The 18,810-nt window shown below is 39.7% G+C and overlaps 1 protein-coding gene across 7 annotated transcripts in view; it reads right to left on the bottom strand.

Moving 5' to 3' along the window:
- Tnrc6b (trinucleotide repeat containing adaptor 6B) overlaps window positions 1-18,810 on the bottom strand; it is a 242,124-nt gene that overhangs the window by 151,227 nt on the left and 72,087 nt on the right. For 6 of the 7 annotated variants that reach the window (XM_048454733.3, XM_048454729.3, XM_087898946.1 and 3 more), the window contains one exon: window positions 6,838-6,905. In XM_048454733.3, the coding sequence (XP_048310690.1) occupies window positions 6,838-6,905 (68 nt within the window). Of the gene's footprint in view, window positions 1-6,837; window positions 6,906-18,810 lie in introns of those variants that run through there. The other variant, XM_087898947.1, reaches the window with a different exon arrangement.

Genomic DNA, 18,810 nt, shown 5'->3' on the forward strand with positions numbered 1-18,810 from the left:
GATACCTTCACACCAATGCACATAAAAATAAAGTTAAATAAACTATTTTTAAAAAGCTGTCTGTTAACAGTATATACATTTAACCTCAGCAGAGGCAGGTAGATCTCTGTGAGTTCCAGGCCAGCCAGGGTTAGTTACAAAGTGTGACCTTGTCACCAAAAAACCAACCAAAAACAAACAAACAATTAAAAAAAGAAAAGACCTTCCTATGGCTAACTAACAAGTTTAGCATCTGAAGATGAATTAACTGTTAATTTTGTGATTTGGGAATATTTTCATTGTTTCTATATTAGGAGGTGTCATATAGTTGTTCAAGGCTTTTAAACAACCACCAAAACAATTCTAAAAGGCAGTGTTGTTGGGTCTGCACAGACCTGGACTGAAGCTACTCCAGAGACTGAGGCTGAAGAATCACAAATTCAAGGCCATCCTGGACTACACAGTTAGTTCTTAAGACAAGCCCATGCAATTTAATGAGTCCTTGACTCAATATTTAAAAGGTAAAAAACTGCAGAAACAGTTTCGATGACAGAGTGCATGGCTAGCATGTGTGAGGTCCTAAATTCAATCCCTAGTACTATAGGTTAAAAAAAAAAAAGCAGCAGCAGCAGCAAACAAAGAAAGAAAACAAAAAGGCAAAGTTTTAAAGAGAGTGGCCAAAAATAAAACAAGGAATACCACAGCAAAAGAAATCTTCTTCTCCCTTAAGCATACTGAAGACTGAGCTGAGGACGCTGTGTGTGCTAGGCAAGTGCTCTACTAGTGTGCTCACGGCCACCCTAGGGATCTATAGTCTGACCCAGGGTAAACTTCTAAATTTTTATCTATTTATTAAAATGTGTACAGTATGTGAGTGAATGTGGATGTGCACAGAACACAACTCCACGTGAGGGTTAAAGGACAATACTTGGGAGGTCATTCATTCCTTCCTCTTACCTCTGCATGGGTTTCAGGGATCATACTCAGGTTACGGGAATTGTGTGGCAATTGCTTTTACCTACTGGGCTCCCTTGTAGGAAACATACATACGTTTTTATGAGTTGTTCTGTGTTATAAGATAAATACATTCATAAGCTAATAAGATACTTTTTTGTTATTAGAGACAGGACTGTCTATATGCCAGAATGGCTGTGAACTCAGCATATACTTGAGGATGACCTTGAACTTCAAATAATTTGTCTTCATCTTTGAGTGCTGGGATTCAGGTGTGAGATGCATTATCCTACCCAGTTTATACTATGTGTGACCAAATCCAAGGCTCTGGTGAATACTAGGCAAGCACTCTACTTACTAAGTGCCATCCTTGCTGTTTTGACCATTGTAATACAGCAATCTGCAGTGAACAGTAGACTGTTCTTTCAGACATGTGGTCTCTCACAAAATCAAATGATCCAATCAATAAAGTTTGCTAGAAAAACAATCACTTTAGTAGATTAAAGATATGTATCATATATCTTTTGAGAATGGGAGTCAATTTCAGCATAGAGGTTCAAAGTATCGATTTATTATAAAGTAATAATAAAAGAGGAAGCCGGGAAGTGGTGGCACATATCTTTAATCCCAGCACTTGGGAGGCAGAGGCAGGTGGATTTCTGTGAGTTAGAGGTCAGCTTGGTCTACAGAATAAATTCTGGGACAGGCACCAAAGCTACACAGAGAAACCTGCTCTTAGAAAAAAAATACTGAAAGAGGAAAAGGAAAGGACAGAATGAAAGAAGCCAAGCTCATCACCACATTTAAAACTAGTATTCAGCTTGAAAATCACTTATAATAAATCTTTTCCCCAAGGGTGTCAAGGAAAATAGTATCAAGCCAGATGGTAGTGGCACACACCTTTAGTCCCAGCACTCAGGAGGCAGAGGAAGGTGAATTTCTGAGTTTGAGGCCAACTTGGTCTATAGAGTAAGTTTCAGGACAGTCAGGGATACAGAAAGAAATCCTGTCTCAAAAGGTCAAAAAAAGAAGTATCAAAACTCAATCAAAAGTCTTTCTGAATGAAGTATTTTATCTGAAATGAGCTCTCCAAAAGCACGGTATGGTGAAACTTCATCAACTTGACTTGGTTTATATTACCTAGGAGTGAACTTCTGGGAGTACTGGAGGTGTTCCCAGAGATGTTTAGCTGAGGGAAAACCCATGCTAAGCCATGGGACAGGGTCTTACACCAGATGAAAATGAAAACAGGTGACAACACGAGCACTGGCATTCATTTACTGAGTGTGACACAATGCGGCCAGCTGCCTCACACTCCCCCACCACACACCATGATGGATTCCCTCACACTATGAGCCTAAATAAACCCTTCCTTCCTTAAGTTGCTTCCGACAAGTATTTGATCACAAAAGTAGGTAAAGTAACTACTACACAAGGTATAGCACAGTATATGAACAAGTATCTATCTGCTACTTTGAAAAGCCATCACACAAGGCATAGTGGTTCATGTCTTTAATCCCAGCAGAGACAGGGTGGGGTGTGAGAGGGGAGTCCTGAGTTTGAGGCCAGCCTGGTCTACAGAGTGAGTTCCAGGACAGCCAGGACTACACAGAGAAACCCTGTCTCAAAAATTAAAACAAAATACAAAACAAAGAACAAACAAAAAACAAAGCATCATAGTTTTTATTTATTGTTTTTAGTTTTATTAGGTATATGAATGCTTTAACTACATGTACAACTTTATGCCAAAATAGGGAATCAGATCCCACTATAGCCACTATGTGACTGCTGGGAACTGAACTCAGGATCTCTGGAAGAGCAGCCAGTGCTCTTAACCTTTGAGCCATCTATTCAGCCCCCTTGGTTTTTATTTTTACTCAACCATTAAACATATTGTGCAACTAAAGTTGTGTGATTTAAATGTAGCAATTAAAACAATAAACTTGGCTTATCTGATCTGCTATAGTAACTTGCTTAAAGTGGATATTATTTAAAAAACCTATCATACTAGACATACTAATAACAAAACTACACTGAAAAGAGATAGAGAGAGGGTTCGGTGGGTAAGAACATTTGCTACTTTTCTAAAGGACTTGAGTTTGATTCCTAGCACCTACATTAGGTGGCTCATAACCACCTCTAATCTGGCTCCTGGGACTCTGACATTCTCTCCTGTCTTCTAGATATCCACAGACATGTGGCATACAAATATGCAGATACACATATAAATAAAAGTGAAACAAACCTTTTAAAAAGCAGTATTGAAATATATATAGTATTTATTAATCTAAATATTTATATAGTTATAAATATTAAACAATAAACTAATAATTTATAGATATTTAATAATAAACTAATATTAATAGTTTAGCACAAAAATTCCTCAATATCAGAAGTCTTTTTTTAATTTTGCTTTGTTTGTTTTCAGGTGTTTGGAGTGTTTTGTTGTTGTTTTGAGACAAGATTTTAAACAACCCGGGCTAGGGGGCTCGAGAGATGGCTCAGCGGTTAAGAGCATTGCCTGCCCTTCCAAAGGTCCTGAGTTCAATTTCCAGCAACCACATGGTGGCTCACAACCATCTGTAATGAGGTCTGGTGCCCTCTTCTGGTCTGCAGGCATACAAGCAGAAAGAATATTGTATACATAATAAATAAATAAATAAATAAATAAATAAATAAATAAATAACCCAGGCTAGCCTAGACCTTCACTATGTAGCTGAAGGTAACCCTGAATGATTATCCTGACTTCATCTCCTAAGTGTTGAGATTACAGACATAAATCATCACATTCAATAAAGTCCATCTTTTTTCCTTTCTTGAAGCCATGGGGAACTCACACCCATAATCTTACACACGATAGGAAGCAACCTACCACTAAGCTAAAACCCCAGCATCAGAGTCCATTTTTCTTAACAGTGTATAGAAACCTAAGTCTTCCTGTTAATAAAACCTAGCTGTATTGAAACATGCATCACAGAATATAATGCTGTATTGAGTAATTGTTGTCAATAAATTAAATGGGAAACAAATAGACCAGTAAGTTTAGTCCTCATTCTTACAAGAATTTTCTCTGTAATCTTGAGTAAATTTTATAACTTTTGTGCTTCATGTGCCCTTCTTCTATAAGTAACATAAGGTGTTTTATCCAATAAATGAGGGGAAAATGTTAAGTTAGAGTCTGTCCAGGAGCTGAGTATTATTGTGGGAGTATCTTCCGCTGCCTCAGCCAATAGTCGCTGAAGCACGAGCCCACAGGGGAGCGCCTTCCACTCTGTCAGCCAATAGCCGCTGAAATACCAGCCCACTGTGGCGTGGTATATTTCTCTTTTAAAAAGAGACACAGATCCTGGATCAGGCTCTCTTGGTTACGGCGCTTGGTCCTGGCTCCTGCTCCAGCGACTAGGCTCCCTTCCTGACGGTTTATGTTGTATGTAAGTTTTACCCCCCAAAATAAATAACCCCTTAAAACATAACTGGTGTGGGATTGATTCGCCAATAGGGTATAAACCACAGTGGCAGAGCATTTACCTGAGTCCAATCACCAGTATCACGGGATGGACAGACAGTCAGACAGACAGACACACACACACATGACAGGGGACTACAAGACAGAGACTATAAAACAAACAAATAAATGAAAACTTATTTGCTCCTGATTCTCACAGAGGGTAAACAGATTTTCAGGAAGAAAAGATATATTTCTTCTTAATTACTTCAATATAGGATAACAGAGCAGACCCAGAATGAATGAATCAACTAATGAATGAATGAGCAAAAAAACAAAACAAAAGTGGGCTGGGACTATATGTTAGTGCTTATCTAGCAAGCTGCAAGGGCTTTGATTCCATCCTTAGTGCCAAAACCAAACTACAACAACACCTCAGGGTTTAGGTGGCTTCTAGAGAATGGTAAATATATCACACAAGATACTCCAATTTATGAAACTCTGTAAAAGCAGAACACACTTGTGTAGTAACTGGCCATCCCGTCCCCCGCCCTCTTCCTCCCTGCCTCCCCCCTCCAGGGCCCTGAAGGATTCCTGAGTTCTAGAAGAAGCCAACTCAGGGCAGGTGTTACCAGAGAGGGCCTCTGAAGATAAAGACAGGTTTGTTTAGGAAATGGGAGCCCTCTAAAGAGCAGAACTTTCATTGGTGTCTAGGAAATATCCTTAAAGCCCTTTCATTGTTTTCCCCAACTTCCTATTACTCTAGAGACTCTGACTTCTGTTACTGTGTAAACCATAGTTCCTTTCAGGAGCACTGCTTCAGGGAGAGCAAAAGAAAGCAGAGAATAACACTATAAACACCTCAAACTCAGCAAGACCGGGGATCAAATCTTAAACTCTACTTTGAGTTGTATGGACATGGGCTGATCTCTGAGTAATGGAGACAAAATGCTACAAGTGGACATGGCACTGGGGCTGAGGAGATGACTCGGTGATAAAAAGAGGATCAAGGTTTGATCTCCAGCATTCACAAAGCAGTTCACAACCATCTGTAACTCCAATTCCAAGGGCTCTGATGCCTTCTTCTGCAGCCATGGGAATCTGGTATGTACATACATGCAGGCAAAATCCATACACATAAAATAAAAATAAGTAAATCTTAAAAAAAACACACACCCATAACCTAGACATGTACCTACCTTGAATACAGAAAGCCCTTGACAAATGCAACTGTGATTTTTATAGAACAAGACTGCGGGGTAGGAGAGTGGGTGGAGGCCATGGAGAAAACTGCCTGAAGTACTTCTCCTGCCTTTTCACCGAGACCAAATAGATGTCTGGCATTCTAATTCCCTAGAGAGGAATGGATGCCATCAACCCATCTAAAATGAAAGTGCATTAGACAGATCAGAGCAAAGTTAGAATTTATACTGTGAGCTATTTTTAAAACTGCCAGCTTAGCAAATTAAATGGCTGCGAAGATCTCCTGGTTTCCATTCACAACAAACACAAGACAAGGCACTCTCCTTTAATGAGTCTGGCCTCCTGGCAGCACAGTCTAGTCTGCATAATTCATTCCTAAGGGTTTAGGAAACATCGTTTTCTTAAGATATACCAAAATATTTTCTAGGAAAAAAAAAAGGAGAGAGAAAGACGAAGAAGAGGAGTTTTTCTTTAGAGATTTTTGGTAAATCCTATGAATCACCTTCCCATTCAATTTAGGAAACTACTGTCTAAATAAAAATGGAGTTAGGTCAGTGCTTTAAGCCTGTCTTAAGAGTTTTTCCTTTAAAAGGGCGTATGAAAAAAACTGGTCTACTTTAAAACACAATTTTCTAAATCCTACAACAGATTAAGGGAAATAAAATCTATTCATCCCCACTAAAAAGCCACACCATAGGTGCCAAATGGAAGTTTAAAACCAGTCACCTTTTCAGAAGTTAGAAGAGATAAATCCTGAACTACTGAGAATGTTGGCTAAGTTATGGTATTTACAGCCCCGGTTCCATTAGATTAAAACGTTAAAATGTTAAATAATGATAGATGTTTCAATTACCACTGGAATTGAATTTCAGGAAGTACTATGCACATACTTGGGGTGTGCAAGCAGCCCATTAATTGAGCCTCCTTCATGAAGACACTGCTAAGGAAAGGAAGCACCATTTCATACTTTTTTTGGAAAACACCCAAACTTAATTAGTTCAATTTGGAACATCCTGAGCCTTAAAGCCTTTACTCAAGCATAACATAAATTTTGATTAGCCAAGTGTGAAAAACAACAAAGCCAACTTTCTTGTCCCTCTAGTTGGTCTATAAATAGAAGCAATGAACCAACAAAGCAATTGGTATGCTCTACTGTATCTCAGCAAACTGTAGCCCAGCAAACTTGCTCTCAGCACACTGAACCAAGTGCTTCTGAGGATCTGTGATAGGACCCTTTTAATAAACTGTGACTCACTGTTTGTTTTCTTCTCCAGGAGGTGGAGTCTTGCCATGCCCTTCCATTACAAAATCCTCCTGTTCCACCTGCAAAAGCAAGCACCATGGGTCAGCAGTAGTCAGTACTATGATGAGACTTACTCCAGTGCCAGGCCCTGCTCTGTGCACACCCAGAGGGCCATGTCACTACAGTGTCTAGAACAGAAGTGAGACTTTTGTTCTCCAGGTGTGCTCAGGATGAAAAAGGAAAAGTGTTGATAAGCAACTCACACAACTGTGACAAGTGATTAGTATCAGGAACATAACAGATTGTCTAAGAGTCAATGAGAAAATACCAGCCCATGAAAACCCTGCAAAACTATTGGGTGGGAGTGTCACTGAAGAGAAGACGTGAATTGTCCCTAAACACATGAAAAGCTGCTTAATTTCATGTCAATCAGAAAAATGCAAATTAAAACCACAAAGAGATACCTTTTCACAACCACCAGATTGGGTAAAATGGCAAAGCCCAGCAGCATGGAGTGTTAGCAGAGACGAGGAATATGGCAACTCTCCACTCATAGTGGGAGGGAAAACTGGTACGACGACTTTAAGAAAGTTTGCCCTTACTTGGTACATTTGAATACACACTCATCATACAAACTTCAAATACATATTTCTAGGTGTATGCTCTAAAGGATCTTTTATACATATACAAAAGTATCTATTTGGTATTATATTCTCTGTCCCCCCCCCCCCCACCCTTCAGTCTCAGTCTCTCTCTCCCTTATACAGGGTTTCCTCTTCATAAACTAGGCTGGCCTTGAACTCACAAAGGATCACATGCTGGGATTAAAGGCATGCCCAGAAGGCAGTAACATTTTTAACAGAAGAAAATGCAGAAATAAATATCCACTGACAATAAAATAGGTTATGACATTTTTTGCGACATATTCAACCAAGCTAAGTTACAAATATCTAATCTTTGTTGAGAGAAGCAAATCATAAAAGAGTACCTTCATCCCTTGGTATCAACAGAAGACAGGCTCCAAAATTATCAAGGAAACCAAAATCCAAGGAGGCTCAGTACAAAGTGGTACAGAATTTGCATACAACCTATGTTAAAATTATATGTGTATGTATGTATGCATACACATGTACACATACCGCTTGGCCCAGAAAGTTTTTTTTTAATTTAAAAATTTTAGTATTTGTTTGTATATCTATATACATACAGACATATATGAAAAGGTCAGAGGACAACCTGTGAGAGTTGGTTATCTCCTTCTACTATGTGGATCCTGGGGATTGAACTTGGTGGTCAGGCTTGGCAGCAAGAGATTTTACATACCGAGTCTTCTCACCAGACCAAGATATTTTTGTTTAGAATAGATTTTCAAGTAGTCCTGGTTAGAACTGAAGATACTATGAACCTGAGAGTGACCTTGAACTTCTAATTCTGCCTCTACTCTCAAGTGATGGGAAACATGATGCAATCACACATGCATCAATATTTAGATGCATTATATTGAGTTAGAGCCCTACCTATTTCCTCTCACCCCAAGTATTTTCTTCCTTTCTCTATTTTTTTTTTTTAAAAAACAACTTGGTTTCTTGAGACAGGATTTCTCAGTGTAGTCTTGGCTATTCTGGAATTCACTCTGTAGACCAGGCAGGCTCTGCCCCCTGAGTGCTGGGATTAAAGGCATACACTACCACTGCCTGACCCCAAGTATTTTCTAATTATATTGGCTGAGTGTTTAAATGAGGATCTCATACAGAGAGAATGGTCTATATGCATTTGCTATTACTATTTATGAATACATACAAACACATATGTATATACAAACTCTTATTATATGTAGCCCAGGCTGGCTTCAAACTCACAATCCTCCTTTCTCAGCTTATATACAACTATTTTAAAATTCATTTATTTTTATTTTATGAGCATTAGTGTTTTGTGATGGAGGAGGGTTAACTGTCTATGTGTTACTTTCATTGGTTAATAAAGAAATTGCCTTGGCTTTTGATAGGACAGCAGCTTAGATAGGTGGAGGAGACAGAACAGAATGCTGGGAGGAAGAAGGCAGTGAGGCAGTCGCCATGACTCTCCTATCCGAGACAGCTGCAGGTTAGAACCCTCCTGGTAAGCCACCACCTCGTGGTGCTACACAGATTATTAGAAATGGGTTAGATCAATATGTAAGAGTTAGCTAATAAGAGGCTACAGATAATGGGCCAAGCAGTGTTTAAAAGAATACAGTTTCCGTGTAATTATTTTGGCGTAAGCTAGCCGGGATCCGGGTGGGAACGCAGCCCGCCTTTCCGCTGCTCCTCACCACTACAGTTTTGCCTGCACATATGTCTGTTGAGGGTGCTGGATCCCCTGGAACTGGAGTTACAGACAGTTATGAGCTGCCATGTGAGTGTTAGGAACTGAACCGAGGTCCTTTGGAAGAACAGTTGGTGCTCTTAACCACTGAGCCATTTCTCCAGACACAAACTATTTATTTAAAGATTTATTTATATTTTACGTGTATGGGTGTTGTGCCTACATTTATATCTGTATACCACACGTTGCCTGGTGTTCATGGAGTCCAAAGGTGCTATATCTCCTGGAACTGGAGTTACAGATGGTCTTAAGTTGCCATGTAGGTGCTGGGAATCAAACCTCGGTTCTCTGGAAGAGTAGCCTGTGAGCTTAACCTCTAAGACATTTCTCCAGCCCTGTTATACACAGTTTTAGACGCTGAGAGCTTGAATATCCCCAATCTGAAAATTTCATTATGCTGAAACTTGTCAGTGTTGAAAGCACTCCAGATTTCTAGATTAGGGATGCATGATCTGTAAACTATATACATATCTCAAAACCCCAAAGCTCAAAATCTCAAATACTTCTGGTCCTAAGCATTTAAAGACAAAGGAAATTCAACCTGTATATTTGTAGATATATTTACATAAATAAATATTAAGAAAGGTAATGATTAATATAAAATCTAGGGCAGTGGTTATTTTAGATAGGGAGAGATGATCAGGGAGGGGATTCATTCAAGGAAGAAACATGGGGTTATCTAGGGTATCTAGGTATCTTCTATTTCTTGGCTTAATTCCAGCACTCAGGAATCATAGTCATGTGAATCTGAGTTTGAGGCCAGCTAGAGTCTCAGGAGGATTCTAGGCATCACACAAAGAGACAGGCTGAGCAGCAACGATGACATTAAGAAACATCTCCATCTAGAGAAGGAAATAAACTACAGGATACAGCAACAGTGCTTGAGATACTTCGGCCATGTTATGAAAATAAACCATGTCAAATACCCAAAGATAGTATTTGAGGAGTGCATGGGATAAGGCGAAGAGGAAGGTCCTAAAGACTCTGGATAGACAGCGTAAAAGAAGACTGTGGAACCTTGGTGACAATAACACAAGTATCTAGGACTGCCCAGGATAGGAACAACTGGAGAACCACAAGAAACAAGCTGCCCATGCATGCTTAAGCTTTGCAGGGGCATAAATGATGATGAGAACTACGGTATGGGGGGTTCTTTGTAAATATTCTTTCAACTATATATACTTATATATACTTGATATAGTTTCTATAAATTTCAAAGAATTTCTTCCAGTAAACATCTGGATCAGGCATTTTTACTGCTCTATTTGTTTACTGGTAAACAAAGAAAGAGATAGAGATACTCTATTAATGGGCTTATCCGTCCTGCGAAAACTATCTCCCAAAAGCATAATTTAAAAACAGCAGAAACAAAACTAAGGGGCAGGGTGATTGCTCAGTGGTTAGAGCACTTGCTGTTTCTATAGAGGATCTGTGTTTCTTCCCAAGTTCCCACATGGTGGCTCACAACCATTCCAGGGTATCTGATACCCTCTTCTGGCCTCTGCAAGCACAATGAACTCACATTGTATACATGTAGATAGACATCCAGGCAAAAATTCATATAAAAATTAATAAATCTTTGAAAACAAACAGATATGTCCAGAGATAGGGGATATGGGATGTCCTTCGGTATGTGTTGCTTTTACTGGATAATGAATAAAGCTGTTTTGGCCAATGGCTTAGCAAAGCAAAGCCAGGCAGGAAATCTGGACAGAGATATATAGAGAGAGTGTGTGGAGTCAAAGAGATGCTATGTAGCTGCTGAAAGAGAGTAACACCAGAACAGAACCTTACCCAGTAAGCCACAGCCTCGTGGCAACACAAAGATTAATAGAAATGGATTAATTTAAGATGTAAAAGTTAGTTAATAAGAATCCTGAGCTAATAGGACAAACAGTGTTGTAATTAATACAGTTTCTGTGTGATTATGCATGCCTGGGAGGCCAGAAAATGAAAGAGCAGTCTCCTACAGATGGGATCACTCCCAATTTGGAAAAAAGAGAATCCATTTCTTAAGGGATCTGGTAATGTGGAAGACAGACAAGTATTATGGAGTGCTCAGGGTTAGGGCACTTGCCACAAAGCCTGACAATATGACTTTAATTCCTGGAACCTACATAGTAGAAGGAGAGAACTGACCAGCAAGTTGTCTGATTTTCACATACACACTGTGGCATGCATGTAACCACACCACACACTACATAAAAACAAACAAACATAAATGCTTTTAAAAATCACTAGCCAGGTATGGTGGCTCATGGATGTAATCACGATACAAACTCAGGAGTGTCACTGCAAGTTCGAGACTAGCTTGGTCTATACAATGAATTCCAGGACAGCCATGGCTATAGAGTAAGACCTGATCTCAAAAAATAAACAAAAAGTACTAAGCTGTGTATTTTGTGCATTTAACCATTCAAATGTCATCTTTTAATCAGGTGGGAAAATGGTGTTTTACTGCTAATTAATACTATAATATCACAATGATACTAAGCAACAATAATGGAAATATCTCACAAACCCTGTATCAGATCCAGATCTTTACTTCCAGCCCTCATGTTCAAGCTTGTTGGCCCAATTCAAAATGAAACACTACCTTAGTTTCTAAATTTCTTCTATTTATATCCTTCAATTTTCTTTGTCCATTTGTGCATGCTATCATGTGTATGGTGTGCACAAGAGTGTGGTATTTGCACATGTGGGTACATATGCAACACTGTATATTCATGTGAAGGCCCAAGATCAATGACAGGAATCTTCCTTGGTCACTCTTCCACCTAATTCACTGAGGAAGGGTTTCTCTCCATCAAACCCAGAATCTGCTGAAAGGACCTGTCTCACTAGCCAGCTTCCTATGAGGATACGTCTTTTTTTGTTTGTTTGTTTGTTTGTTTTTGTTTTTTGAGACAGGGTTGTGTTGCTTTGGAGCCTATTGTGGAACTAGCTCTTGTAGACCTCAAACTCAAAGAGATCTGCCTGCCTCTGCCTCCTGAGTGCTGGGATTAAAGGCGTGCACCACCACTGACTGGCAAGGATCCGTCTTTACCTTCCAAGGCTGGAATCACAAACAGGGTGCCATGCCCACCTGGCATGTATGTGTGTGCTGGGAACCCAATCTCCTGTTCTTATGCTTGTGCAGCAAGCACTTCAGCCACTGAACCATCTCCCTAGCCTCCTTTATTTCCTAGTTCTTATGTGAACAGTATCACAATTTACTATGATCCCTTAACAAGAAACCTTTAGTTATATAAGATCCTTAATTTCTCTTCCTTAATCTCACATTCAATGAGACTCCAAGACTTACCTATCCCTGGGGCACTGAGCAGGTGTTATGCAATGTTAAAGCACTTTTAAAATGATTAAAATCACTTAGTGTTGCTAAGTTCTTTCAAGTTCTTCTGAAAAGCACTCCATCTGAAGTTCATTTTCTTGTAATAAACAAATATGGGGGGGGGGTCGTGTGACTCACAATTGTTGAGCTATTGTAGTCTCCCTTGCTGCCCCATCTTCTTTGAGCAAAAGGATTGTCAGTCAAACAGTCAAATGCCTGCTCTTATTCTAGCACCAGCTGTTTTAAACACTCCTCTGACACATTCAGGCAAACACATGATAATCCAGCTGCTTGCTTTGGCTCCTGAAAGTAAAAGGCCCAGCGAGGAGTGTTTCAAACAGTTTGTACCAGATGTTTGCTATCAGAAATCTCAATGTACCGGAGATGACTCTGCAGCCAGAGAAGGTGCACTTTCCTTAGTGACCTACTAGAGGGAATTGAGTGATTGGTGGGAAAGGGACACTGCTGACTAGTGCAAACACAAACCCTCATTTGCACAAGAGGTTTGCTATGATGGGTACAAATACCCCTTCTCTGGTTATATAAGCAAGCAAGCTTGGCTGTAACATTATGCTCAAAAAAAGGCTTTTCTCAAGCAGTTTTTCTTTTGCCTTTTCAGGCTCAGTTGGAAATGAGAAAAACAACAGACAGTGAAGCAATGGCAGAGACAGTAGAGGACAGCAATAGCAGAGCAGCTGGAATGCAGAGCTAAGAAGCCACAAGTAGCTAGATGCTTGAAGATGAACAAAAGACAGAGCTGAGCAGTGGGTAGGCTGACCTACTCACACAGGAAATACATGCACATGCATACACCACACACATGCACAAAACAACAACAAAAAGTAGTTGTCGTCTGAAGAATGACAGCTGAAGTTATTCCTTTGCTTTTCACATGTACTCACACATATGTTCCTGTACACACAAAAATAAGACACTGCAATTCATAAAACAGTTTCCACCTCAGGTAAGGTGTTTCAGTAAGTACCTGTAGGTGTTACATGCTGTGACAGCATCTGTGATTCAAAGCACGCACAATGTGTGTGAGAATCCAGGCTGCCCTGAATCTGGGCAATCTAACACTGGCAAGCACTGCCCAAAACACCTTGTGTTCATTTTACATTTGACTTTGCATTAATTTTGTTTGATACATGTCCAGAAATCTTTTATTGTCAAACTTTCACAACCCTCACATTCTCAACCTGTCTCAAACAGGTAGCCTATCTCTCTTTTACCACAGCTAGGAGACAGGTAGACTGGGCTCTGGGCCTCACAAACAAATCAGACTACTTCACCCCAACATCCACTTTGAAAATAAAAAAAAAAAAATCCTAAAATTTGACTTTGCCCATAAAAATTCCCCTACTTTTACCTTCTGATGAAACCTGCAAGACATCTCCAAAATTTCTGTTTTCAGGGTGCTCGTTTCCAAAATCCCTTTGGATCTTTACACACAGGAACACAAAATATTTCCTTCTCAATATCCCGAATTTGCTCCTCAGTTGACTTGCTCTTCAAAGATTCCAGTTTTGCCAACCCCCTTGCTTCATCTGCAACATCTGTCCCTGGGTTGCAGAGCAATGCTCTGGAAAGTGACAAAGTTGGTCCTTTACCGGGAATATATAAGCTACTTCTTCCTCTTCCCATTTCGGTGCTGCCTCCCTCTCTGAAGCCTACTCACCTGTCATTTTCATTTTCTAGGAAGTGGCTGCTGACATCTAGCACTTCCTTCTCTGTCCTCCACCTACTCCTGTACCTCTACCTGTAGAGTCTCCTAGAGGGTCTTCTATGACCCTTTGTTCTATTCCCCTTTAGGTGAGCCTGGGATGGGCAGAAACAATGTAATCTTTGTGGACAGAACACTGCTCTCCAACATGGCATTCATTCATTCATTCAATACACTTTCCAAAGCCCTTTTTCCAAAAGGAAGACACTGGGTTGAAGGAATGAATGAATGTCCCATCTATACAAAAACATCTCTCCTACACAGTCAGAATTACTTTTCTGTAATTCCCACCTACTAGGCAGCTATTCTTGAGAACTTATTCCACACAAAGCCTCTTTTATTCCTCTGACCATAACTGTAAACCTGTGTCTTTTACTCATCCCCCTCCCCCTCCTCTATTGCTTTGCCAGGTCAACTTCATTCACTGTATCCTAAACCCTTGATCTACACTAACTTCTCCACTCTCTCTGGGTCTTCCTTCCTATCTAAGGAATTCTTCTTTCTCTTGCACCCATTCCCCATTTTCAGGAAGTCTGTCTCTTCACTCGACATATATTTTGCAATCTCTCTTAATCTGAAAATGTATTGTGGCCTTTGTAGACGCCTCAAATATCCCTCTATTAATTAAAAATAAAAAACCTATTCCATCTTTTAAAACCTGCAACTCAAAATCTTCCAGCCTCCCAAGTGCTGGAATTATAGGTGAGTGTTATCCCAGCCAGTTTTTGTTCTTTTTGAGATTTATTTATTTTAGTCAGCCATGGTGATATACACCTTCAATCCCAGCACTTGGGAGGCAAAGGCAGGTGGATCTCTGTGAGTTCAAGGCCAGCCTGGTCTACAAAATGAGTCTAGCACAGCCAGTGCTGTTATTCAGAAAAACACTGTCTCAAAAAAGACAAAATATTAAAAAATATTTTTTATGTGTATGACTGTTTTGCTCACATGTATCTAAGCATACCACATGTATGCAGTGCCTGCAGAAGCCAGAAGGAGGGAGTCTCTGGAACCTGAGTTAGTCAGTCAGCTGTGAACTGCCATAGTGCTGGGAACCAAATGCCCATACTACAGTCAGTATTTCCATTTCTTACTAGTAACCTGATTTTTTTAAATTATCTAAATTTGCAATGAAGACTTCATGATTGCCTGATTGATTTCTACAATTCTAGGCAAGTGTTCTACCACTTAGCTACACTCTAACACTTATACACGTTTTTAAATATCAAATAAAAAAATTCTCCCCAATCTTTACCTCCCTTCCTTTTCTGTCCTACCAATGTTAAGTCACAGTTTCTCTTTAAATCAGTATTCACTTCAAACATTGTTACTAGCAAGTAAATAACACACAGAGCTGAATCACATGGAATGGTAGAACTCAATTCTTTCTGTACAAGCCTCCCTCCCCCAAAAGCAGCACAGAAAGCTTGTATACTCCCATAGTTGCTATCCAGAAGTTACATGTCATTCTAAATTCTGTTTAGGGGGTACACTGTTGTTTCTCTAAAGCCTTCTGCAATTTTCCATTGTGCTTAGTTTTCTTAGCCTGCAAACCACTAAGTACAGCTCTTTTCACTGGTTGAACTTGTACTGGGCAGGTACTGCAATCTAGAACCTAGCTCTTTTAGGTGCAGGACATTTTCTCTACTTGACAATTTCCTCTCCTCCAATTTCTGTTCTCTATTCTTAGAAATCCTGTCATTTAGTGTTCAGTTCTGGGGGTTGATCTACTTTCTTTTTACTTCTCCATGTATACTTTGCCAATATTTTTCATCTTTCTTTCTGAGGAATTCTCCCACCCTTATCTCCCAACACATAGTAACTGTATTTTTCCCAGAATCTGCTACAGGCTAGTTAGGCACTCTAGTACTACAGTCGTGCACTCTCAGCCCTCATAACCATGAACTGTACAGCTGATTGGCATTAAGTATATTTACACTGCTGTTAACCACCACTACCATCACCAGAAATCAAAAAATGTTTCTCATCTGAAACCCAGTACTATTTAGTAACAGGGTCTCATTCTCCACTCTTGGTCCCTGGCAGCAGCCATCTACTATGCTTTGTGTTTCTATGAATAAACAACTCCAGGTTATGTAGGATGATGCATTTGTCTTTCTGGAATTCCTTATTTCACTGTATCACCAAGCTCACCTATATTGCAACACATGTTGGGATTTTCTTCTTTTTTAAGGATAAATCGTGTCCCATATGTATATGCCATATCTTTATCCATTCACCCATTAATAAACATTTTGATTACTTTCCATCTTTTGAACCTTGTGAATGATACTGTTACAAACACAGGTAGACAAATATTGTTTGCATCCCCCTTTTCCAATTCCCAATAAATTTATAAGACAATGATTACTTTGTTTGTGTGCATATGTGCACACCATGGTGTGTATGGACAGGTCAAAGACTATCCTGTTGAGTCAGTTTTCTATTTTTACCTTTCTGTGGGTTGCCAGGTATGGTGGGAAGCACCTTTACTCACTGAGCTGGCTCCCCAGTGAATTTTTATTACTCCTATTATTCCCTGACCTCTCCTAACATTTAACAGAGGAGCCACTACCATTTGAAATTCTTTTCTGCCCTGTACTCCCATATAGACTTCCATTCTATTGCCTTTTGTCTCCCTCATCCAATATTGGGGCCTGTGAATTTACTATTCAGACTCGGAATGCTTTTTCTCCTAATATTGTTACTTGAAAGCTTTCATCCCATCATTTAGAGATCCACTCCAGTACCATCTCTTTGACTGAAGCTGAAGTACTTTCCACAGTCAGCCACTCTCTTGAGTAACACAGATCACTCAGAAGGACCTCTTTTGCTGTCTGGCTCTGCATCAACAATGCAAATTCCTGAGTCAGACACTCTGAATATCTTCTTCATTGTAAGCCTGACACAAATAAGATATCTGATAAAGCTATGCTGACTGAATTCTGTTTCTTGTTTTCCTATTCCATAAGCATGCATTTCTCCCAACATCTGCCCTTGAACTTTTCTCTCCACATTCTGTCACTGCAATTTAACGTAATCTCACAAGCTCAACTATTACATTTGGGCCATTCCTAATTATGTCTTGTATCCTGAACTATCCTGTGTTTAAGCCAAGTATCTTTACCTGGAATGCAGATTCAGCAATAAGGATAGTATAAGACATCTCAAATACCATGCAATCTCCATACATTCTCTTCATTTCCAAACTTGATTTTCTTATGGGTCTTATTGTTATTGGAGGTGTTAGGGACAGAGCTGGGGCCTTGTCAGCCCTACTAAGTGAGGCTCTGCTACCAGTCCTCAATAAGCCAATCAAACAGGTTAAATAATGGTGAAAAGCAGAGAAAAGAGATTTAGAGAATACAGTTCTCTAATGGAAAGAGAAGCAAAGAGGTTTAGTGACCTGATTCATCCAACTCCAGTGCATCTTTGGGGTACTGACATGAGACAAGAGTTTAAATAGAAGGTCTCAAAGTTCTACCTCTGGCTGGAATTAGAGGCATATGCCACCATGAAAGTTGAAAAATTGATGAAATTCAATTTAATAATTGTTCTGCTGCTTGTTGCATCCTACTGAGGAACTTTCATAACCTCACAGGGCCATCAAGACATGCGCTATGTGTCTTTCAAAGGCTTTTTATGCTTTTGGTGCCAGACTCAGATCTTTGAACCACCTCAAATTAGGTTTTATGTATGGTATGTAATATGAAGACCCATGCATTCACACATGGTTACCTACTTGCTCTAGCAATCTTCCCTCTCCTGTTTTAGTTGCTGTTGAGAAATGGTTTCACTATGTAGCTCAGGTCAACTTCAAACTCATTACCCTCCTATCTCAGCTTCTTGAGTTCTGAGATTACAGTTATAAATCACTACATTTTGCTTTCTTTTCTCTTATTGAATCACATTAGTCTTTGGGGTAATTTTTTTTCATTATGAGGTCTTATACTTTAGTTCAATGAATCAATAGTACAACTACCTGAGAGACAAGGCCAGTATAAAAGCAGTGTGTTGGACAAAGCAACTGGCTTCTTAGACAAAGAAGCATTACTGTGGTAGTCTGAATGAGAATAGCCCCCATTAGGCTCGTATATTTGAATGCTTAGTCACCTCATAGAAATTTTGAAAGGATTAAAAGGATAAGGAGGTGTGGTCTTGTTGGAGGAAGGCTTTTGAGGTTTCAAAAGTTCATGCCAGGTGCAGTAGTTGTCTACTACAGACAGTTACCTGTCTGTCTCTCTTCTCCCTCCCTCCCATTCTCCTCACCTCTTTCTCTCTGCCTGCAGATCAGGATGTGAAGCTCTCAGATAATTCTTCAGCACTGTGTGTGCCACCATATTTCTTACCATGATGATGATGAAATAACCTCTGAAACTGTAAGCAAGCCTCCAACTAAACACTTTCTTTTGTATGAGCTGTCTTTCTCATGGTACTCTTTACAACATTAGAACACTGACTTGTGTTTCTCAGTGCTGGGAATAAACCCAGGGTATCTTGTAAATGCTTAGCTCATGTTCTATCACCAAGCTATACTCCAGCCCAAGAAGTAAATTTAGATAAGAAACAC

This window comes from Myodes glareolus, chromosome 19 (genome assembly GCF_982192425.1).
Source record: "Myodes glareolus chromosome 19, mMyoGla1.1, whole genome shotgun sequence".
Lineage (NCBI taxonomy): Eukaryota > Metazoa > Chordata > Mammalia > Rodentia > Cricetidae > Myodes > Myodes glareolus.